This window comes from Aphidius gifuensis, linkage group LG5 (assembly GCF_014905175.1).
Source record: "Aphidius gifuensis isolate YNYX2018 linkage group LG5, ASM1490517v1, whole genome shotgun sequence".
NCBI lineage: Eukaryota > Metazoa > Arthropoda > Insecta > Hymenoptera > Braconidae > Aphidius > Aphidius gifuensis.
This window is the reverse complement of record NC_057792.1, coordinates 10,302,062-10,327,232: the sequence shown is the minus strand read 5'-3', so window position 1 is coordinate 10,327,232 and position 25,171 is coordinate 10,302,062. Positions and strand designations below refer to the sequence as shown.

The window sequence follows — 25,171 nt, the reverse complement described above, 5'->3', positions numbered from 1 at the left end:
TTTCGTATACTGTGGTTGTGAATCCCCTGCTGGTTTCGGTTTTTTTTTTTTTTTTTTCCTTGAAAAATTATTTTGTCAACAGATAAAACTCTGAAATGTTGCAGTTAAGGATGATTTTTATTTTATTTCTAACGGTTTTTTGGAGGTCATTTTCTTGAATAAACTCTTCTGTCAATGTCTCATTTTTTTTTTTTTCTTTCAAGTTTTCGACATGAGTTATTTGGTTGTTTTACATTCAAGACCTCTTGGTAATAATTTTTAAACCATTCTAGATTTATATATTTTTTTTAAATAGGCGAAGTGTTTTTTTTCAATAAAATGGTTTTCTTTTCTTGAAAAAAAAGTGAAAAAAGAACCCTCCATTTAGTTCTTCGAATTTATTTAATTTTATAATTTAAATTTATATTTTTTAATAAAATTTGTTAAATATTATGAAAAAATTAATGTCATATCGTCGATATGGACGACATGTCGGATATATCGTCTTGACCATATCGTATCGTATCGAGTTTGACGATACGATATGAAACCCCATATTGTATTGGATATCGTCATCTCCATATCGTATCCAGCGTTGCCAACTCTGAAAACAGCAATATGGTATGAAGTAGGGGAAAATATGGTAAAATGGACACCATTATGGTAAAGAAGGAAATTTTAAATTTTTTATTGAAATAAATTAAATGAAACCATACAATTAATTTTTTTTATTATTATTTATTTATTTAGTCATATTTACTTATTTTTATTAATATATTTATTTATTAATAATGACATTTTTCTCATTAATTTTTATCATATGAATTTTAGTACTCTTTAATGTAAAATATATTTTTAATTAAAAAACAATATATATTGTTTAATTTTTTTTTTAATTAAAATATTTAGTTTGTATCAAACAAAACTCCCATTAACTCATCATCATCATCATCAATATAATTTTCTTTTTCTTTAATATTTGGTTTATCATATAAAGTACTTGTAGTCATACGTGAAAGCATTTCTTTGGATGGCTCAAATTTAATGCAATTTCCATTGGAAAGAACATTTTGACTAGCTAATAATATTCCACGCATTGTTGGTACAGCTAATTTATTTCTTATTTTTGTTTCAGCCAAGTTAATTTTACTGAAAGTTCTTTTACTGACTCTCACTATCAGCATTTGAAGTGCTAAAATATTTACTGATAAATTTTGTTTCTCTCATTTTCTCACTCTCACTTCTGAAGCATTTGAGTGTGGGAGTGCTAATATATATTTATATACACACTCAGATATAATTTTTCTACAATGATATCATCACCATCATTATTTATCATCTTATTAGTCATATACACCAAAACATCACACAATACTACTAATGCTGTATTTCATCAACTTCCTGTGATAGTGTGTCAGCAATTGTAATTTCAATCAAGATGATCATCTACATATACGCATCACACATTTTTCATCAACTTCCTGATGGTGTGTGCAAGGATTGAAGGACAATCAAGAGATCTCTCTAGTCTTCTTGATGGGTAGCAAGGAGGAAATATGTCTACCATTATGATAAAAAAATGTTACTGTTTGTAATTAAAAAAAAAAAATTTCTGATTTTTTGGTGAAAAAACTAAATTATGGTATATGGTTAAGTCGTTATGGTATATGGTATGGAAGATCAAAATATGGTAAACATACCATAATTATGGTATGGTTGGCAACGCTGAATTGTATCGTCATATCGTCATATCGCGGCATCACTATTCTTCTCCCGAATCCTCCTCCCATATTTTATGTTCTCTATCATATTCCCAGTTTATAAAGATTAAATTATGAAATGATAAATTTATGTTTAAGAACTTTTTTTATTTTAAATAATCATTTTTGAGTAATTTGGAGTAATTATAAAAATTTATCAATGTACACTACACCCCACACATTTATGTTGGAATTTCAAGAGGAGGGATGCGCAATGGACCGAAATGATTAATCAGCACTTAGCAACAATTGAAATGTTATAAGATTTTTTAATAATAAATTAACGAATTACTTCCAATGTTGCCTGCCCTCCTAAATCTTAATTAATTAATATTGATTAAACTATTAACATCCAAAGAAAATTAACTTTACTCTAATATTCTCCAAAAAAAACTCCAAAAGAATCCATATAATATAGTTTATTCTGATTCCATCAACCCCAGGCTAATTAGAAGTAAACAATTTTTTTTATTTTTTTTCATTGAAAGACAAATTTTGTTATTATCAATACAAATTAACTCATTACTTTTCCTTCAAAAATAAAAAAAAAATCATTCAATAATATTTATTTTTCGAGGTGCCTTGGAATTGTTTATTAACAATTCCGAAAAAAAATCCTTTTAAATAATTCTTTTTTCATCTTTGAAGAGGAAAACTCTAGCTCCCTTAAATGTATTACTCTTATTATATGCAAGATGGAGCTAGGGGTGTCAAAATGCACCCTGAATATATAATGTAAACAAAAATAAAAAAATTAGTGCGTCTATCTTAGGACATTACAATATCAACGAAATATACTTAACGAAAATATTAGACTTAAATTTTCTTCAATGATCATCCAGATTCTTTATCTTCCATTTTTTCGGATCAGTTTTTAATATTCCAAAATTTTCGGTAAATTGACTATCAAGATCTGTTGATTGTCGAATTGTTATACATTCATCTCGGAAATATTTACAATCGGTGGAAATGAAATAATAGAGGTTAATATTGTAGCTATAATAATTTCACCAATAATAATTTTAAATATAATATTTTTTGCATGATTTTTTTCATTTATTTTTTCTTTTTGATCTATTATCGCTTTTCCTAAATCTTTAAGAGATATATCATAAATCAAAACTGATGGATTCGGTAATGAATGATTTGTTTCCCCTATAATAAAATCAACAATTTCAGACAATGATTCTGTAATATTTAATGTAGCTGTTTTAAATTTATATGTAGTATCGATATTTACTGCGTGTTGAGCATAATGACTTCTTCAGTCAATGGAATTCTCATTATAACAAATAATCTACCATTGTCATAGCCTATATCGATTTATGAAATTTTACTCAACTGACCGGCTATGGCATCTCTTATACTCATAGGTAAATTAAATTGAGTACTATGTTTTGGCAAAGTCATCTAATTAGATAATTGTTCAATAATAAAGCTCCAAGTATACTTATTCTTTTTTTTCGATATGATAACCAAACCATTTATTCAAATTTCTAATCTTATGTAAAACCACCCAGGTGTTGAATTATCTATAGCTGACTAATCTATTAAAATTTTTTTAAATCGTTCTACTTCAAGCTGGTAATATATATGAAAGGTTATCGAGGTCCGATACAAAAGTTTTTGAACATGTCATCAATTTTATGATTGTATAATGGAGATTCCTCATCACTAGAAGATGTTAAAAATGACTTGCCTATAAAAAAGTATTTTCATCATTAAATACGTCACGTTTTGTTTTATATCTTTCTCTGTTTCAGGTTGCGTGGAAATTGCTTTTAATTGTTGTACATATTCTTCTGTAAAATTCAGTTTTAATTGTACCGATCTTTGTCTCTGGATCACTACGTCACACATACAAAAGTTTAATGTTAAGATATATATATATTAACAATAAACATAGTATCATAACTGTTAACATACGTATGTTTAAAGTTAACATACGTATCTTTACGCAGCCAAATTTTCCTCATATTTTTTGATGCGCCTGCGCATATTAGTCTACTTCTTGTAATTTTTTTTTTTTTATCATTATATTGTGATACTATTCTAATTGTAATATAATATAATATGTACTCGTGTTGTCATAAATTTATTTAAATTTAGTTTTTTTGTAAATTCATTCTTAATTTTATATTTAATTTCCATATTTACATACGTAAATGTCCTCAACTATCAACCTAACCTTCAAATTGTGTCAATTACAGATATCTTAATAGTTAACATACGCATATTAACTATTAAGATACGTATGTTTAATGTTAATATATATCAAACAAAAAAAAAAAAAAAACAAGTTTTTGTTATAAAAAAAAGTGTCAAGTGTTCGAAATCGTGTTTATTTATTTTTTGCAGTTTATTTTTTTTTTTTTACAAAAAGATATGATATCCAAAAAAAGTCAAGTATTAAACTATTAGTATATATAAAATAATCTTTGACATATAATCAAGTCTTAAGTTTCGACAAATTTTTACACTTGACCCCACCCGGTTCTTCCCAAAAAAAATTTCAAGTCTATACACGTATGATGACGCATAGCTAATGGTAGTTCCCACTGTAAACAATGCTATATATTTTCCTTCACATTTTATACAGGCTAAGGACCCTTAGGACTGGCAGCATAAAAATCATTTAAATATGCTGGCATGTTTAAACACATATATTTTTATATATATTCATTTTTATCTTTATCTTCATTTTTCAAAAGATAAAAATTATCTCTATTTTTATATATCTTTATTTTTCTACATCAAAAAAAATTTGAGATGAAACTATTTCTCAGATAGCCAACACTGATTAAAACATATAAGTTACATAAATCTTTATTCTCCTTCATTAATCTCATGCCGGAATAATTTTTTCGGTACTAATTTCATGCCGGAGTAATTTCCCAGACAATGGCCAAAAACGGAGTCATGCCGGAGAAATATTTCCATCAGGAGAGCTATTCTTGACATAATTATCTCCTGTACCGGAGATAACATGAAAACGCTCTAAAGCGATATAGTCGTTTGATGGAAACCATTGAGAAAGATACAATTAAACCCATAAATTAAGGTGAATTTCCACAAAATAGTTATCCGTGTCGCCGGAGATAACTGAGGAGATAATTATGTCGAGAATAGCTATCCAGGTAAACGCATTTGAAAATTAAAAAAAAAACCTGTGAGTATTTGTTAATTAAAAATAATCATTTATAATTTAGTGATGTAACGGGTTATGTTGATGCTATCGATGGTATAAAACCAGTGCGATCAAACCAGAACTGGGTTTTCTAAATTTGATTTAAACAACAACAAGGCAACTCGAATAGTAATAAAAATAAGTATCATTCGGTAATTGAAAATTCAATGCTACGTGAGAAAGTTATTTAGAGAAGTCCAATTTAACCCGAGATAAAGTGTGGTCAAGGACAAGTAACCAATGGATTTTACAGGTTAACTGTCAATATTGCTGATTATACAGAAAAGAAAATGTTTAAAGCCGGTGTTGAAAATAAATTCTTTTTTTTCGATCACAAGAATAAAAAAATTCAAATAATTGAAAATACCCAATCACTCAGGTTGAACGAAAAATTAATAATGACATCCTAGAGATTGAAGGCGATTGAAATCTCAGGAATGTAACTTTTTTTTTTTACTTCAAGTTTTTTAAAAATGATAATACTAGACGATTGATTTTTAGTAGGTCTCCATTTGTGTGAAAGTCTTGAAATTTTTTTTGGGAAGAACCGGGTGGGGTCAAGTGTAAAAATTTGTCGAAACTTAAGACTTGATTATATGTCAAAGATTATTTTATATACTAATAGTTTAATACTTGACACTTTTTTTTATAACAAAAACTTGTTTTTTTTTTTTTGTTTGATATCACATTGTGAGGTGTGGATTCCTCACTTTCCTTATTTTATAATTTAATTTAATCTCAAACAATAATTTAAAAGATAGACACGAGATTTATATTTAATATTAATAATAATGAAACAATTTATTTAACAATTAGACTATAATAATTTAACGAAACACAATATGTATATATTATTGGTCGTGAGCTGGCATAGCCACATCACCAATACAAATTTATAAGTATAGTTCCGACGCACCGTTTGGCTTGGTGGCCGGACTAGAAGCGAAGAGAGCGGAGTCTCAAGCAACAAGACGGAGTGAATGAAATTAAAATTTAAAATTTATATCAGTCAGTTCTTTTTTTTTTTTTTTTTTTTTTTTTTAAATTAAAATTATCTTGTTTAAAATTTGACCTTGAATATTTAAAATTTTAAAATAATATATAAATTATTAATTGAATTATTTATAAAAAGGATATAATATATATTTATAATTTTTATAAAATTTTGATGAATTTGCGCCACTCATTGAATATTTCCAGCATATTGCAGGAGTAGCATCCACCATAAGATCATTTGGCCTTGAGCGTTTCCACATGGCATATATTTGAATGCGCCATTGAAGCTCACATATACATACAGTGGTTATCATGTCACCTGGTCCTTGGCACGAGGCAAATGACAATAGCCAACTTGATTTCCCATCTCCATTACTTAATTGACAATCCAAGACATATATATTACACATGTCCCATTGACCATAATATTTTCTCCTGCCTCCAAATTTACCATCATGCTTGTACTTATTGAAGTGCCTATTATTATTATTTATTAAATGCAAACAATCCAATTTTATTTTGCATTTAATTTTGTCATCATTTATCATTTTATTATTTACCAATTTGGATTTTATTTTATTTTTGTGTTTATTTTCAGCACAATCTATTTTGTATTGTTGACCAGTATTTATTTTTTCAATATTATTATTCATGACCTTGAAATGAATTTTCTTTTCACTGACATTTAAATTATTATTATTAATATTATTTTTACACATATTATTATCACAAATTACTTGGTGACAATTATTTATTTTATCAACACAATTGTTGTGATTTTCATGCACAATATTTAATTCAATTCCATGGTAATTATTTGTTTTTTCAGTGTATTCATTGTGATTATTATTCACAACATTTATTAATTTATTTTTACTATCAACAATCTGTGCTGGATTTTGTTGATCACAAATTATTATTTCACCATGACTGTTGTGATTTTCATGCATAACCATGATTTTATCTTTATTTTGATTATCAACAACTATTGATTGATTTTGTTGATCACAAATCATTCTATCACTGTGGTCAGCATCTTTTGAAGAGTCACCCCCCTGCTGATCATTTATTTTATTCATAATTTTTTCTTTTACTTCTTTCTCTACTTCTTGTATAATATTATCAACTAATTTTTTAAGTTCTATACCACCATTTGTCCGGTGATATTCTTCATCATATACCTCTCGATTCATGTTGCATCGCATGAATTTTGATATATCAACATGTGCTCCATGCAACCACAACATGATCTCTGAACATATTTTGTGAATTAATTCCAGTCCATTTATAGAAACTGTGACACATTTTACTTGTTTTATAAATTCAACTATTGTTTCATTGAATCTTTCAATATTTATTGTTCTATCCATTATCTCAATTAATTCTTCAATGACCTCAATTTTTTTTAATATTGTATATAGACTTTGAACATCAGCCTTTCCAATTATCATTGGCTTCCATGTTGGCCACATGTTCACTACCAATGATATTAATTTTTCCATTTTATGTTATTTTTTATATTTTACGCAAACAATTATTTCAATATTTCAATTATTATATTATCAATTATTTAAAATCATATATTATTTGAATGAAAATATTTTGTTTAATTTTCATGTATTATTTTATCATACAGTACATTTATTATTATTATTTTCTGATGAAATCAGGCGTACCCAACGCTTGGTTGCCACGTGTATCCAAATTTTATTATTATTATTATTTTTCTGATGAAATTTTCACAAATATGGCGTGTTCAACACTTCGTTGCCACGTATATACAAATTATTATTATTTTTATTTACTCACAAGATTTGTTGATTCTTCTCCAATTTATATGCAAAAATTTTTCTCAACAATTTTTATTTTTAATTTAATGTAATGTATTTTATGCTTTTTATCACTTTGCACATCAATACTTCTCTTATCACACTCGTGATTGAGGTTATAATTTTGAGCCAATTATATGTACTCACGACTGAATTTTCACAATTTAATCAATTTCTTTCTTTTATCAAATATTTATCTTTCTTTTTCTTTCTTTTTCTCACCTCGTGGTTTGAGCTGTTAGTTGGAAACCAATTATGAGATTTGGTCACAACTAAAATTTATAGTTATTAATTTATATAAATTATTACTCTTTTTTTCACCGCGTGGTTTGTGCCGCTAGTTGAGAGCCAATTGTAAGCTGTGGAATCCTCACTCTGTCTATTTTATAATTTAATTTAATTTCAAACAATAATTTAAAAGATAGACACGAGATTTATATTTAATATTAATAATAATGAAACAATTTATTTAACAATTAGACTATAATAATTTAACGAAACACAATATGTATATATTATTGGTTGTGAGGTGGCATAGCCACATCACCAATACAAATTTATAAGTATAGTTAAGCACAAATACGACTGCAGCAGTAAAGGGAAGTAAATTTCGGAGTTAATTAATCATTTCCCATGTAGGAATCGCCAAGCATGGAAACACGGCCATACACTGGCCGATAAACGGCAGCCCATGATTGGTAGCCAAGCAAGGGCCATTAATGGGATATACTTGGCAAACAATCGGTCCATTATTGTGTTGCCAAGATTGGCAGTCTTGTCTTGGCCAACGTCTGGCCATTAATTGGCTGACCATTCATCGGCCAATTCACGGCAAATTCATGGCTGGCCACTTGATGGCTACCGTTCATCGGCCAATTCATGGCAAATTCATGGCTGGCCATCAATGGCTACCAACCATCAGCTAATTTTTGACAAAAAAAAAAAAACCAAGACAATAGAAAAAAAAAATCAACAATGGAGCATTAAAATTAAATGAATAAATAAATATATTTGTATTTGAATAATCATCTTCAAAAAAGTCTACCAAGTCTACGAGTGAACTCAATTACTACAAGAGAACAGAAAACTTCCAAAATATATATATCGCGCTCCCGGCTCAGTTAGTTGAAGCTTAGGTTTAGTGTAGGTTTAGGTTTTTGGTCGAGAGTTCGCACCCGGCAAGAGGCAGGAAAAAAAAAACATTTATTATAAAGAAACAGAGTTGGACTCGATAATCTATATATGCAATTGAAAAAAAAAATATTTTTTTTATTTTTATTTACAAAAATAATTGATTTCGCAAGTAATGGGCCAATCTTGGCAAATTTTAATGGGCCAATCTTGGCAAATGTTAATGGGCCAATAATGGCAGCCAATATTAGAATGGTGTAACCCCAAGTAGAAATTCAAGTCAGGTTCGGATCAAGCCCTGATCAGGCTTGCCTGATTTCAAATCCAATCTGGATCCAGATACTGGATCCGAACCTGATCAGGATGTAACGCTTTTTCGTAAGGTTCGGATCCAGAATGGATCAGGATACCTGATCAGGCTGTGGTAAAGGTACATGATCCATAATGGATCCAGATTCCGGATTAAAACTGGATCAGGATACATGATTTATTCAAAAAAAAAAAAAAAAAATTAATAATTTCAAATTTATTTTTTTTAAAATTTGAAATCTAACGCTTAACAGAATACAGATAAACTTTATTATTACAAACTGACCTAATTGATAATTTACCTAACTAATTATTGCTACGACCGGGGTTCGAACCCTTCGACACGGGATTACAACGCTAGTACTTGACACGCTCGGCCATTGAGGCATTCGATAATTCGTACTAACTTTTGGTCCTCATAGGTTCTACAAATCGCCTGATCAGGATAGCATCAGGCTATCTGTATTTTATCCTTAATAGGGATAGCCTGATCCATTCTGGAACAAGACTGGATCAAGAAAAAATTATTTGAAAAAAAAATAAATGCAATAATTTTTTCTTGATCAAGATTTGATCCAGAATGGATCAGGCTACTCTATTAAGGATAAAATACAGAACTATCTAATCGAAGCAATTTGTAAAATTCAAAGACGCAAATTTGATACTTGTTTCTTCATCCATTTTGGATCCAGCTAGCCTTACTCTATCCTTAATAGAGTAGCCTGATCCATTCTGGATCAAGACTGGATCAAGAAAAAATTATTTGAAAAAAAAATAAATGCAATAATTTTTTCTTGATCAAGATTTGATCCAGAATGGATCAGGACACGTTTGTAATGATATAACCTTGATAGACTGATGATGTCCTGATCAGGCGGTATGTAAAATTCAAAGACGCAAATTTGATACTTTTTTCTTTATCCATTTTGGATCAGCTAGCCTTACTCTATCATTAATAGAGTAGCCTGATCCATTCTGGATCAAATCTTGATCAAGAAAAAATTATTTGAAAAAAAAATAAATTCAATAATTTTTTCTTGATCAAGATTTGATCCAGAATGGATCAGGCTACTCTATTAAGGATAAAATACAGATAGCCTGATGCTATCCTGATTAGGCCATTCCTACTCTATCTTTAATATGGGTAGCCTGATCCAGTCCGGATCAGGACTTGATCAAGATGAAATTATTTAAAATAGCGTTACGATTTCATACTTTTATCTTGATCAAGTCCTGATCCGGACTGAAACTATCAATAAGAAAAGATGTAGTTGCCTGATCCAGGCTTGATCAGAATGTGATAGAGTTACTTGAATAGGGATAGCCTTACGATATCCTGATCAGGCCTGGATCAGTGTTCAGGCTATCCTGAACAAGTTTCTACTCGGGACGCGCCAGGCCCGGCGTATGAGTGGCCCATTAATGGCAGAATTTCGCCATGCATAGGCCGTAGCATGGCCGTGTTGTAGTCTCCTACACGGGTTGCGATTGAATATCTTCTAAAAAAGGTGGTCGAAATTGATTATTTTTTTTTTTTAATTTTCGTAATTAAAAGAACTACAAATCTGAATCAAATTTAGTAATTTCGAGTAGAGGGGTTTTTGGATACAGATCAGAACGTGGGTTTTTCCGTTTACGGCCGTGTTGAATCGGTCAACTTTATTTCAAGATCGAAAAATCTGAAAAAATTCTGCAAAACAGAGGGTTATTCTAGCTAGCAATTAAAAAAATAATTAGTAGGGCTTCATGCGGTACGAGACGAGACGAGAATCAACGAGTCTCGCTATCGGTCTCGCAGTTTAAAGATTTTAGGTATCGATCTCGATCTCGTATTTCATATTTCCATTGAATTTGAATTTAAATTTGAATTATAATGATGATTCATTGTTGCATATGTGTTGGCTCATATTTTTTGAATTTTTTTATATCTATCAACAATTTGCCAATTATTATCAATTGGAACAACAAAATAACTATTATCTAAATTATCAATATCATATATTAAAAAATCTTCTAATACACCAATAATATCATTGAATAATATTCAATGAAAATTTTTTAATTTATCAACTTTTTTTAGGATACATTCTTCTTTATTAATAGGTTTTTCAAAATCATCATCTGATGAATCTGACAAAAATTTTATTGGCTTTTTATTGGTATTTGATGTTTTTGTGAATTAATAATTTTTTTTTGGTGGCATTTTTATTGTTTCAGCTTGTGAGTTTCTAGATAATTTTTTTGGACTAGAACTGTCATCATTATCACATATTTTTTTGGTTTTTCAAATTGTCTGTTTTTAATTTTTGTAATGATTCTATTTTGTATGTAGTTAATAAGTCATCACTGTCAGATGATGAATCACTAATATGCCTTCTTCTATAATACACTGGTTTGTCCATTGGTGATATTAAATTTTCTTTTTCACTGTCACTTTTATTTCACCACCAAGTACAGCTGACTGATCTATTGAGTCATCAATAACATAAATTGTACTTGAAAGTAATTCAAGTTTTTTAGGAGAAACTGAGGAATCATCTGAGTTTTTCTAAAATATACATGAAATATAAATAACAATTTAAAAATAGTTTTTTTATTATTACTAGAAGTTATTGAACTTACTTACCAAAACAAATAATTTTTACATCATTAGCATCACAAAAATTGTTATTTTTAGGTCTTGACATTACCCAAAGTTTATAAATATTTTTCTAACCTTTGTGATGAAGGTTTTTTATATCTGAAAGTATCAAGCCATTCTTGAGAATTTTTTTCTGGTACATTTATAAATCTCTAACAACTGTTATAATTGCTTCAGCCACATAAGTTATATGAATTTCTGTGAATAATTGTATACATATTACGACAATTATCAGATGACGTATCTTTATTTTTGATACATTTACTATTATCAAACTGCTCACCAAAATACTTAAGCTGTTGTGTTCTACGACAATCTATTTTATTTTCATAAAATGATCCATATGTGTTTGTAAAACTAATAGTGGTGGTCTATTTAATTCTGTCATTTAACGATGACTATGAACATCAGAGTAACTATAAAATAATAAACAATCAGTATTTATAAGATCACGTCCAGCACGTCTATTAACTTAAAACTTACCTTAATTTGATAATGCAGCATGAATAACAAATTATCTGCTCCCATACCAAATACAATTGTTACACATACAATTTTAACATCATCAAATTTCCATCTTGTTTGTACTTGTGTTCTTGCTAAATCACTCATACCAGCATGATATGAATCAGCACTAATGCCATTATGACAAAATTGTACAGAAAAATCATCACATTCACGACGTCAAAAACAATAAACATTTCCACAATCACGTATGTATTTTTCTTTAATCAATATGCTATTATTTCAATACAACTTTGTTTTGGTTTTTTATCAACTAATAATTTTAAATTTGATTTGCTTGATGATAATTCACGTTTAACATCATTTGCATATAATTGTAAAAAACTGTACTTCAACTGAGTATTTTAAAATAAACATTTGGCACATTTAATTTTTATTGACACATCTCTTGATATTAATAAAATATAAAGAAGTAGAGAGAGAGATATAGCGAGTAATCAAAAAAGTATGAGAGAGATAAAAAATTTCTGTCCTTAAACGTAAAAACGCACAGTCGAAAAATTCATTTAATTATTAAAAATAAAATAAACGATTAAATATATTGGTTTTTCTTTTATAGCAAAGCTTGATACAATAGAGTTTTAAATTATAAAAATCATTTATTTTTATCGTCATCATCATATTTTAAATAAACTTTTAAAAGTCAGCGAGATGAGGTTACCCCTATTTGATGTATATTAGGCTCGGTAGTGTTTTTGCACTTTCATTTTTTTTTTTTTTTCTGTATTATTATTTTTTTTCTCACACTTGACACGAGGCACTACCGTGCCTCTCGATATCTTTGATGTAAACTTATCAGCCACCACCCATTTAAACATGGCATATGTTAACATTAAACAGGATATGTTAACTGTTAACATATTCTTCTCTGTGTGCACATGCTTTGCGTATAATGTATTACATGAGTACCATTTGTCTTTTAATGTTTTCAGAGCCAGCAATACGTCATTATTTAAATATGGTTGTTGTTTTATATATCAATGTAATTCAATGAATGTAATCAGGTTCCAGTTTTTTATCGAAAACTTAAAATCATATAAATGTATCTATTAATTTTACTGTATAGTCATTTTTGCTCGCAGCCGACAGACTTAACACGGAAAAAATTATAAGCAGATACATTGTACCTTTTTAATAAACTAACATAAAATTCTATTGATCAGCTTTATTTATACCTATTTCATCGTAATTACCGCCACCTGTACTTGAAATATTTATTAAAATTATTATTCTAGTGTTATACTGGAATAAAATAGCCCATATTTACATAATACAACGACACACCTGAACGTCACAGCTGGGTAGAAAGAGAGTAACAAAAAAGCAGGTATTGGAAAAAATGCAAATGAATATAGATACTTTATACAAAAATAAATTTTTTTTTTTGACTACAATATTTTTTGCTCGAAAAATAATTATTCACTGTCTTGGTATTTATTATTTTATTATATTTATTTTACTTTATTTATTTTCAATGGAATTGTTTACTGCTGGCGCCGTGTTTTTTTCAAATTCAGGGTGAATACAGACCGCTGTTTGAAAATCTATTATGCAAAAAAAAAAAAAATGTCCTTTTGATTATTTTAAATGTATAAAATTAAAATGATAGAATATAGAATTAGTTTGAGTTAATTTTTTTGCAAAGGAAATTTTTTTTTTCTAAAGAAAAATAAAATGTTTTTGTTTATTGTCTGGCAGCACTATTATTCAGTTTAAAATTGTACCCCATAGAAAGAATATGGATCTGTTACATATTAAAAGTAAGTCAGCATGAGTGCTCTTTTAAATTGGCCAAAAAACAAAAACATCACAAGTATTGAACCAGATGTGTTGGAAGAAATATTCAGAGGAAGTATAAAATAACATGGATTGATTTACGCTCAATATGTGGGTGATGGTCGTATATGTACGGACATAAAAAGCGCTTCGAATTATTTGAGCCAACCAATTACTAAAAAAGAAAAAATTCAATATTTTAAAGACGACAGTTGAAATGTTTTGCATCCAGATGAAATAAATTTAATTCCCACACTCAAAGAATTAAATTGGTATGAAGAAATTATGTCTGTCTTCAATACATGGAGTGAATATGCTGATGATTTACTCATAAATCAAACAACAAATCATGTTGAATGCATGAATATGCTGATAGCTAAGTACATAGCATTCAAATTTACTAATGTACAATTCAGAGGCATGTACTATGGCTGCCAGGCCATAGCTGTTGTCCAGTGGAATACTTTGGTTCTGTCAAGTAGCTATCATAAAAAAAGTAATAAAATTGTACCAAATACCGTTGTTGGATTTGAGGAAGAAAGGCCAAAAAAACAACAACAACCTTAAAAATTCAGAAAATTATAGACCAAACTGTGCAAAACCAAATAAAAAAGAGGAAGATTATTCTGATGCTGCCAATAACTTTCTGACAAAATTAGGTAAAGAAATAATTCCTGTAACGAATAGGCAAATTCATAAAAAAATGATTTTGGCTGAGGATTTTGGAATATGTCAGCTGCAGAAATCCACGCCTACTGCTGACATTGTAAAAAAATTGATGCATCCTGTATCGCACCACGTATCCAAATATACCACGATAATTTCACAAGGGTTGTAAGGCCTTATGTTTGATACAGGGCTTCATCAAAGGATGTGGAGGATAGGTTGTAAATGAAAATAATAGGAATAACACTTTAAATAAATGCAAACACTGTGGCTTAAATTCTATTAATATATTCACTTTATTATTTCACTAAAATTATAATTAATTGTATTGTATATTGTATATTGAGTTGACTCTGAAAAGTGTTGTCATGGACAGACACTACTATTTTATATTGTAAGTATAAAGAAATCCCGTTGTACGCGAATCAATATTAATTAGAGATGTTACGTAAACGAGTGTTGAAGAGCAATTGATTTCTCAGTTTGTTGAAAATTGTTAAGTCCAAAAAATGGGTGTGTACTTAGTTAAAAAATTAGTTTTAATTGGTCAAAAATTAGTTCAAGAGAGGGTAAAAAACTAGGTGTAGGTGGTGGGATTTTTAGACATAAAATTGGGCCTTGTGTGGTCCAAAGGGTGACATAAAAAATACCATGTGTAAACAAAAAATATAGATTTTACGACCGGAAAGTCCAAGACGTTTTCATGAATTTAGTTTATTTTAAAAAGTTATAATAGTATATTTCGTTACAAGTGCCCACTCAGAGAGTGTGCTCTCAACGAATTTGGAGGGGCAAGCACGAGCCTTGGCGAGTGTTTCCCCTCCAAATGAGTTGTGAGCGGGCTCTCTGATTGGGCATATGTAACGAACCATATTTTATGTTACTAGGGACAGTGGTAATAATGTGTGAATTTCTAAAAAGCGCACTACCCCTCTTGCGCTTTGGAAATTCACACATTATTCCCACTGCCCTTGTAACATAAATTTACTTTTTTATTGTCGATTTTACGATCATTCTGTGTATCGAAAATACGTTAGTGCAGTTGTTTGACAGATGTGAGATTTTCTCTAATTCTTGACAAATAATGTTTTAAGAAATATGTTATAATAGTACCAAAGAGAAACATGAGTTTATGGTTTTATTTGTTACGTGATTTTTACTCAAAAATCTATGCATGAGTTGACCATGTGTGGGAATATTCGAGTTTGTAAAAAGCTATTAAAAGTATTAAATAAATAAATTAAATCGTTGTTTAAAATATTTTAGAAAAAATATAAACCAAAATTGTTAGTCATATGTTATTTGAAATTGTATGATCTCGTGATCTAGCCATAAAAAACAGAGTAATGTTTAAAACTTATCAACTTATTGTATTTTGTTTAAAAAATAAAAAGAATAAAAATCTGGTCAGTCTGGGACCGACAGACATGTGGTTCGACCCGGAACATTCTCCCCCGTTGAGAGGTCGGCCGATCAACTTAAATATCTAGAACAGAATAAAAGTGTTAGTAAATGTAAATTTAATTTATTCTAATGTCATTCTGGTCACAAGGAACCAAGGGTGCTATTTTCTTGACGTTGCGTTTGTAGGTAGACTTTGCTGTTTTGATGGTGACCGTACGGACAATACCATCCGTCCCAGGATGCGTCTCGATGATTCGACCCAATGCCCAATGCATAGGTGGAATGTTGTCTTCCTTCAATAAGACCACATCGCCTATTTCTATGTTGTTGTTGTCTTTGTTCCACTTACTGCGGTTGATCATCTCGTTGGGACATTCATTGTGCCAACGTTGCCAAAATTCTTGTTTTATTTGTTCAATCAGTTGCCATCTAGACAACCTGTTCATAGGTATGTTATTGTAGTCATGATCTCTTATAGTTGTGAGAGCATGTCCAATTAAAAAATGTCCAGGTGAGAGCACTATAAAATCATTTGGATCAGTTGAAATAGGTGTCAGTGGACGTGAATTGAGTATTGCCTCGATCTCAATAATCAAGGTGTTGAATTCTTCTTGTGATAATAAAATATCTGGTTTAATAACCCTTTTGAAATGATGTTTGAATGACTTGACTGCGGCTTCCCAAAGTCCGCCAAAATGTGGAGAAAGTGGTGGCGTAAAATGCCATTGAATTTTTTTTGTGTTAAAAAATCCTTGTAATTTATTTTGTGCATCGTTTGATTTTAATTGATCTTGCAGTTTAATCAATTCATTGTTGGCCCCTTGAAAATTTAAACCATTGTCTGAATAAATATCAGTCGGGTAACCACGTCTTGCAACAAATCTTTTTAAAGCAGCAATAAAACAATCTGTAGTTAAATCACTGACCATTTCTAGATGTACAGCTTTGATGACGAGACATACGAAGACTGCTACGTATATTTTAACTTTAATTCTATTTCTTTCTTTCTTTTCTTTAACTAAAAAAGGTCCACAAAAGTCAACCCCAACTATTGTAAATGGAATTGCTTCATTAACTCTTGCTTTTGGTAAATTACCCATCAGGTAATCAATTGTACGAGGCTGTGCTCGTAAACATGTTGTACAAGTGCGTATTATTTTACTTACTTGATTGCGACCATCAATTGGCCAATATTGTTGCCTTACAGCATATAATGTGGCTTGAGTGCCAGTATGCAAGTGTATTTTATATTCATGTTTAATTATTAATGAAGTTACATGATGATTTTTAGGTAAAATAATTGTATACTTTTGATTGTATGGAATAGAGGCATTTTGTAATCGCCCTCCTACTCGCAATAATCGATTTTTATCAATAAATGGAGTGAGTTTAATTAATTTACTTTTTTGATTTAATTGTGTTTGATTTTCTAGAATTTTTAATTCATCAAAAAATATTTCTTTTTGTACTAGTTTAATTATTGTATTAGTAGCATATTCAATTTTATTGATTTTTAAATAACTAGTATTATTGTTGGTTGTTTTCATTCGCAAGCAATATGCAATGACATTTTGTAATTTATTCCAAGATGAATAACGAGTTAAAATATTGTAATCATTTTTATTGTTTATATTTACTTGCGGTTGCGTTGAATTTGTCGTTGTGTTGAGACATGTATTGACCTTGAGCTCAGGTAGACTGCAACCCTCAGTCATCTCGAATTTCGGCCAGCCATCTGGATCTTCACACAGCCAAGACGGCCCATGTTGCCATGTTGTTGTTTTGATGAATTCTTCAGGTAGTTGACCTCTTGAAATCAGGTCAGCTGGATTGTCATGTGTACGTACATGGCACCATTGTGTAGATTTTATTTTTTCTTGTATTTTGGCAATTCTGTTTGCCACGAATGCTTTCATAACACTTGGCTCTTTTCTTAGCCAGTGTAAAACAATTGTAGAATCTGACCACAAATATGTGTCATCTATTGTTATGTGTATTGCTTTAATTATTGTTGTATAAAGCGAAGCAAGTAATAATGCTCCACATAATTCCAATCTAGGGATTGATAGTGTCTTGAGAGGAGCTATGCGCCTTTTAGCACACAAAAGTTGCGTGTAAACTTTACCTTGTTCATCAATGGACCTGAGATAAATACAAGCCCCATATGCTTTTTCACTGGCATCACAAAAGCCATGTAATTGTATACTTGTTGTATCTTTCAATATTGTATGTCTTTTAAAAGATAAATCATTTAAAAGTTGTAATTGGTTGTAAAATGTCAACCACTCATTTTTAATTGGTAATGGGACAGGTTCATCTCAGCCAATGTTTATACTCCATAATTGTTGCATAACTATTTTTGCTGTCATAACAACTGGACCAAGAAGTCCAAGTGGATCAAAGATTTTTCCAATTTCAGAAGAATTTTTGCGTTTTGTAATTTCGTCAATTGTAATTGTTTTAACTGTGTAAACAATTGTATCTGTAGTAGATTTCCAGTAAACACCAAGTGTTTTTATTGCACTAGAGTCATTCAATTGTAATTGTAAATTCTTGTTAACCTCTGGAAGGCCTTCTAATAGTCTAGGCTCATTGGAAGCCCATTTGCGTATATTTAACATACCTTGTTGTAATAAAGGAATTAATTCATCCCTCAATTTAATTGCTTCTTCAAATGTTTGTGTACCAGATAAAAGATCATCGACATATAGATCTCTTTTTAGTATTTCTGATGCTACAGGAAAATTTTCTTGCTCATCATCAGCTAATTTATGTAGACATCGTATAGCTAGAAATGGTGATGGAGCAAGACCAAATGTTACAGTATTTAATTCATATGTTTTAATAATACCAGACGCATTTCTCCATAAAATACGTTGATATTTTCTATCTTGTGGACGTATTAAAAATTGTCTGTACATTTTCTCAATGTCGCCAGTCAGTACGTACTGGTGTAGTCTAAATCTGAGTAATAATGAGAAAATATCAGTTTGTATTGTTGAGCCAACATGTAGTAATTCATTGAGTGAATGACCCTTGGAACCTTTGGCTGAGCCGTCGAACACGACTCGTACTTTTGTTGTTTGGCTTTCTTCTTTTATCACCGCATGATGTGGTAAATAAAAACCATTTTCTTGTAGTTGTTCCTATGGTACTTCAGACATGTGACCTAAATCTAGGTATTCTTGTAGTACAGCGTTATATTGTATTTTTAACTCTGTATTGTTTTGTAATTTTCTTTCAATTGAATTAAGCCTTTTAATTGCTGTAATTCGTGTCTCTCTAAGTTGATCGACAGATTGTTTGAATGGTATGGCGACAACATATCGACCTTCTTCATTTCTTGTAACATGTTGTAGAAAGTATTCTTCACATGCTTGTTCATCTACGGTGAGATGACTTGTTTCTGGTATTTCTTCGATTTCCCAGAATTTCGCTAAATTAAATTGTATGTCTGATGCTAGGTGACACGACACTTGTTGTGATGCTTCATTTGTAGGTGCACTGCCTCCGATAACCCATCCTAATTTTGTCTTTTGTAAAAATAAATCAGGGCCACCGTTCTTGGATAGATCTATCTGTCCTTGAGAGAACAGAGACATAGTAACACCTACCCCTAATAAAATATCGACTGGTGCGGGCTTATGAAAATTAGGATCTGCTAATTTCATTGTTGTAGGAATATTAATATTCTTTTTGTTAATTTCTTGGTCAGGAACATTTTCAGATATCCGTGGAACCGTGAGAAATTTAATTGTTCTTTCATACTTTGTATTACATGATTGTATTGTTGTACTTACGACATGTTTTGAGACTGTTGATGCTGTGTTCAACGCTCCGATAGATATTAAACATTTACTTTTTTATAATTTTAATTTGTTAGCCATACCTTCTGTCATAAAATTAGCAGTTGAACATGTATCAAGTAGACATCGACATAGTATTTTTTCTCCGTCTATATTGAGTACGTTGATCAATGCTGAGACGACTAAAACACTTGTTGAGTTGACGACAAGTGCTACAGAACGTCCTGTAGGTATGCTGCTATGTTGTAGTCAAATTTGTTTGTTTACATTTGCTGCTGGAACAGATGTTGTGTTGGCTTCGGACTCAGTGGCTGTTGGCCGATGCAAAAATGTGTGATGTTTCTTTTGACAGGTATGACACCCTGTAGACTTGCATTCTTTGACCCCGTGACCTTTCATGAGGCAATTTATACATAATGAGGCCTTTCTAACAGAGTTGTATTTCTCTTCTTGATTTTGTGATTTAAAAATATCACACTTATAAATTATATGATTTTCAGAGCATATTGGACAAGTACGAGATGTAGTTGTTGCCAATGATACTCCACCCTTTTTGACTTGGGTTTTTTCACTCTTTTTCACTTCACTTGTTTTTTCTTCATGCACACTATAATCTGCACAATTAGCACGTTGTTCTAAAAAATCTAATAAGTCTGTGTATTTTGGTATTTCGCGAGAATTAATTGTTACTTCCCATTGCCAAATTGTATTTTGATTAATTTTTGATAAAATTAAATCAGTCAATGGAATGTCCCATGCATGTATAGGAACCTTGAGATTTTGTAATGCTTTAGTATGTTGTCTAAATGTATCAACTAGTTCACCAAGTCCCACTGGTGTATCCTTTTTTAAATGAGGATAGTCTCGTAATATTGTCCAATGTCGACGAGCTAAGCGACGAGTATTTTCGTATTTATCACTTAATATAGATAATGCACTATTGTAATTAGCATCGTCAATTTCTAAATGGCCGATAAGTGACCAGGCTTTGTCAGTAACAACACTTAATAAATGATAAAGTTTCAAAGCCTTTGGCATTGAATTGTTGTTGTCAATTGTTGTTTTAAATACACTGTAAAATGATGCCCATTTTTCTGGTGTACCGTCAAACTTTGGTATTTGTATTGTTGGTACTGGTATATTCATATTGTTAAATGAATGACCACTTGTATTTTCATTGTTATCATTCGAATTGTTTGGATTTGTTTTATTTTTGTTTATTATTTTACGTGCCTCTGAGACAGCTGCAAAATAATTTTGTTCAATTGGTTCTCTTTATGGGCTTTCAGTTATTGGATCAATTTCTTCCAATTGATCTTGAATATATGCAAAGGAAGCAAAACGATCTCTGACCGTTTCATGTGCTACTTCTAGCTCACCAACATCACATGAAACTAGATTTGATTTGTAAGTTTTTAATTTTTTCGTAAAATCAGTTAGTGTCTTTTTTATACCACCAAGTTGTCTGCGGAGGTTTTTACTTATTTCTTGTAATTCTTTGTCACTTGTTTCAACCATTGTGAATAGAGTGCTGTGACTCTAACTTTATTGTAACTACTTCGACTTGTGTCGCAGGTAAAAATTCACTTGGTGAATCCGGCTCGAAAGACCAAAAAATGTATCGCACCACGTATCCAAATATACCACGATAATTTCACAAGGGTTGTAAGGCCTTATGTTTGATACAGGGCTTCATCAAAGGATGTGGAGGATAGGTTGTAAATTAAAATAATAGGAATAACACTTTGAATAAATCCAAACACTGTGGCTTAAATTCTATTAATATATTCACTTTATTATTTCACTAAAATTATAATTAATTGTATTGTATATTGTATATTGAGTTGACTCTGAAAAGTGTTGTCATGGACAGACACTACTATTTTATATTGTAAGTATAAAGAAATCCCGTTGTACGCGAATCATTATTAATTAGAGATGTTACGTAAACGAGTGTTGAAGAGCAATTGATTTCTCAGTTTGTTGAAAATTGTTAAGTCCAAAAAATGGGTGTGTACTTAGTTAAAAAATTAGTTTTAATTGGTCAAAAATTAGTTCAAGAGAGGGTAAAAAACTAGGTGTAGGTGGTGGGATTTTTAGACATAAAATTGGGCCTTGTGTGGTCCAAAGGGTGACATAAAAAATACCATGTGTAAACAAAAAATATAGATTTTACGACCGGAAAGTCCAAGACGTTTTCATGAATTTAGTTTATTTTAAAAAGTTATAAATTTACTTTTTTATTGTCGATTTTACGATCATTCTGTGTATCGAAAATATGTTAGTGCAGTTGTTTGACAGATGTGAGATTTTCTCTAATTCTTGACAAATAATGTTTTAAGAAATATGTTATAATAGTACCAAAGAGAAACATGAGTTTATGGTTTTATTTGTTACGTGATTTTTACTCAAAAATCTATGCATGAGTTGACCATGTGTGGGAATATTCGAGTTTGTAAAAAGCTATTAAAAGTATTAAATAAATAAATTAAATCGTTGTTTAAAATATTTTAGAAAAAATATAAACCAAAATTGTTAGTCATATGTTATTTGAAATTGTATGATCTCGTGATCTAGCCATAAAAAACAGAGTAATGTTTAAAACTTATCAACTTATTGTATTTTGTTTGAAAAATAAAAAGAATAAAAATCTGGTCAGTCTGGGACCGACAGACATGTGGTTCGACCCGGAACACATCCTTCTTGCAGAAGAAAAGAAATGCGAGAGTATGAATTGTCTCGAAAGCAGCAAATAAAACAAAAAATTACTGGACTTAAAAAAGATGGGTCATTTGTATTTAATGATGACAAGCCATTACTTTCTGCTAAATCAGTTGGCCATGTTGATAATGCTGTAATTGTAATTCACAGCCCATACGTGACACAACAACTTTTGAAAAATTTTATCATGAAGTGATAGCTATCACTAAAAAAAGCATTTGTAAAATATTAATAGTGAGTAAATATTCATTGATAGAAACTAAAATTGTATTCAACTCCGACGATTGGGCTTTGATGGTAGCTAAGCTAGAATACTTTTATTTAAATTACATGCTGCTTGTTAACGGCAGATCTTCAAGAAACAAGCCTTTGAGGGACAATAAACGAGAAAAGAATAATTCTGAACCTGTTGTTCCAGCAAAAAAAAATAATGTCTCAAAATGCCGATACACAGAAAAAAAACAGGAAAATAATGATAATAATAACAGGAAAAGGGACGATAGATTAAAAAATATGATTTTGAGACGTATTAAACAAGAAAAAAATAATTTTGTGCCTGCCGCTCCAGTAACAAAAAAAATTTGTGTGTGTTAGCAGTACGCGCGAGGGAAGTGAAACTTCTTTCGCAGTTCGTCAAGATATTCGTAACGACTTTAATAATATTGACAATCAATTAATAAATCATGATATTATTAATGATATTAATAATATTGATAATGTTTATAGTGTAGGGTCTTCAATTCTCGGCGATTTTTTAAGTACTCGAGTACTGGATCGATTCATATCGAGTACGAGTATCCGATTCTTTTCAGAGCCGATTAATCGATTCACGATTCTTTTTCACCGAATATCGGCAAAAGAATCGGTCTTGTTTTTCTCCCTTACAAAGCGCATTGTTTTAGGTTTTATAAACCTAGGCCATCATTTGTATTTATTTTAAACTATTTTTTAATATAAAATAAAAAATGAAAAAAAATTAGAAAGAAACAACAAAGTTCGTTGACACTTGATGATTGGGGATTGGCTTCTGACAGTTCTCATATAAATAATAAATATTAATATTAAATAATAAATATTAATATAAATATGAATATCATTCAATATTTAATATTTAATGAATAACAATAATATTTAATTATTTATTATTAATATTTATAATATTCTCTTTTTTAACATCATATTTTTCATTCAATTTCATTCGTTTTTTTTTCTATTAATATTGTGTATACATAAAAAATAATGTATGATTAAAAAAATTAATAAAAAAATAATTATAAAAACACGATTTTTTAATCGATTCTTTATGAATCGAGTACTTTTTGTGGCGATATATCGGCTACCCGATTCTTACATATTCGATTCTTGAAGATCGATTCCTTTTCTAAGAATCGAAGAACCCTATTATAGTATAAATGATGATATCAATATGATATTTATAATAATAATATCGATCATATTGCGATAATATCCAAACTATAAATATTGATAATATTATTATCAATATTATATCGTTATTGATATTATTATTATTATTTGTACCATTGATATTATTAAAATTATTATAAATATTATTACTATTCATATAATTATCGTTATTATTATTATTATTTATACTGTGCATATATATAAATGATAATAATAACAATATCTATAATAATAATATTTGAAATATAAATACTAATAATTACTATTATTTATATTTAAATGATATTAACAGTACTATTATTATTTTTATTATTATTATTAATATATATCGATACTAATAATATTAATATCAATGATTTTATTATTACCGATGATATATTATTGAAATTATTATTGTTATTATTATGCATACCATGAATTAATACATATTAATAATATTATTAATAACAATTATTTCAATAATATTATACAGAATACAAATGTCAATAATAATTTTGATAACATTATAAATTAGGAATAGGAATTAGGAATTAGAAATGACTATAGTCATAATAGAAATGATATTAATTATATTAATAATAACATTTATAATAATAATATTTGAAATATAAATACTAATAATTATTAATATTTATACTTGAATATTAATGTCAGTATTGATCTTATCATTATCAATATTATATCGATATTATTATTATTATTAATATGATTCATACCATTGATATTAGTACTAATATTATATTGATATTATTAATAAAAACAAAACATAAATTTACAATTAATGTCGCCAAAAAGCCTCAATTTTTAAATACCTGTCTATTTATCATACCTTTAATAATCAAAAGACGTGAAATATCCAAAAAAATGTCAAAATTTTGAAGTATAAAGTTGAATAATTTGCTGGATAAAAAAAAACTAAAAAAAAAATTAGGCGCTGCAGTTTTTATTATTATATTCTTATTATACCATGTATCGAAAAAGCGCCTAATTTTTTTTTTAGTTTTTTTTTATCCAGC

The 25,171-nt window shown here is 29.5% G+C and overlaps 2 protein-coding genes and 1 long non-coding RNA gene across 3 annotated transcripts; all 3 read right to left on the bottom strand.

Moving 5' to 3' along the window:
- Nucleotides 1–11,586: 11,586 nt before the first annotated feature.
- On the bottom strand, nucleotides 11,587–12,614 carry LOC122857574. The gene is made up of 4 exons (XR_006374226.1): nucleotides 12,316–12,614; nucleotides 12,116–12,248; nucleotides 11,818–12,030; nucleotides 11,587–11,739 (listed from the first exon to the last, which is right to left on the bottom strand). It is a non-coding gene; the product is annotated as an uncharacterized LOC122857574 (long non-coding RNA).
- A 3,663-nt stretch (nucleotides 12,615–16,277) lies between these two features.
- LOC122856356 lies at nucleotides 16,278–19,805 on the bottom strand. Its single transcript, XM_044158039.1, has 5 exons — nucleotides 19,470–19,805; nucleotides 18,539–19,349; nucleotides 17,726–18,418; nucleotides 17,039–17,422; nucleotides 16,278–16,285 (listed from the first exon to the last, which is right to left on the bottom strand). Exons 1-5 carry the CDS (start codon nucleotides 19,803–19,805, stop codon nucleotides 16,278–16,280), a joined length of 2,232 nt encoding a protein of 743 aa, XP_044013974.1.
- A 453-nt stretch (nucleotides 19,806–20,258) lies between these two features.
- Nucleotides 20,259–21,155, bottom strand: LOC122856355. The gene has a single exon (XM_044158038.1). The coding sequence runs from the start codon at nucleotides 21,153–21,155 to the stop codon at nucleotides 20,259–20,261; it is 897 nt and encodes a 298-aa protein (XP_044013973.1).
- Nucleotides 21,156–25,171: the final 4,016 nt, after the last annotated feature.

Excerpts from the sequence above, each read along its gene's own strand:
- LOC122856356 (XM_044158039.1), bottom strand. The coding sequence starts at position 19,805 with ATGTCTCTGTTCTCTCAAGGACAGATAGATCTATCCAAGAACGGTGGC. Across the intron at positions 18,419-18,538 it reads AGTTATGCAACAATTATGGA|ATACAACAAGTATACAATTA; the intron begins GTATAAACATTG and ends CAATATTGAAAG. Across the intron at positions 17,423-17,725 it reads AACAACCAACAATAATACTA|CCACATTATATGCTGTAAGG; the intron begins GTTATTTAAAAA and ends CTGGCACTCAAG.
- LOC122856355 (XM_044158038.1), bottom strand. The coding sequence starts at position 21,155 with ATGAATATACCAGTACCAACAATACAAATACCAAAGTTTGACGGTACA.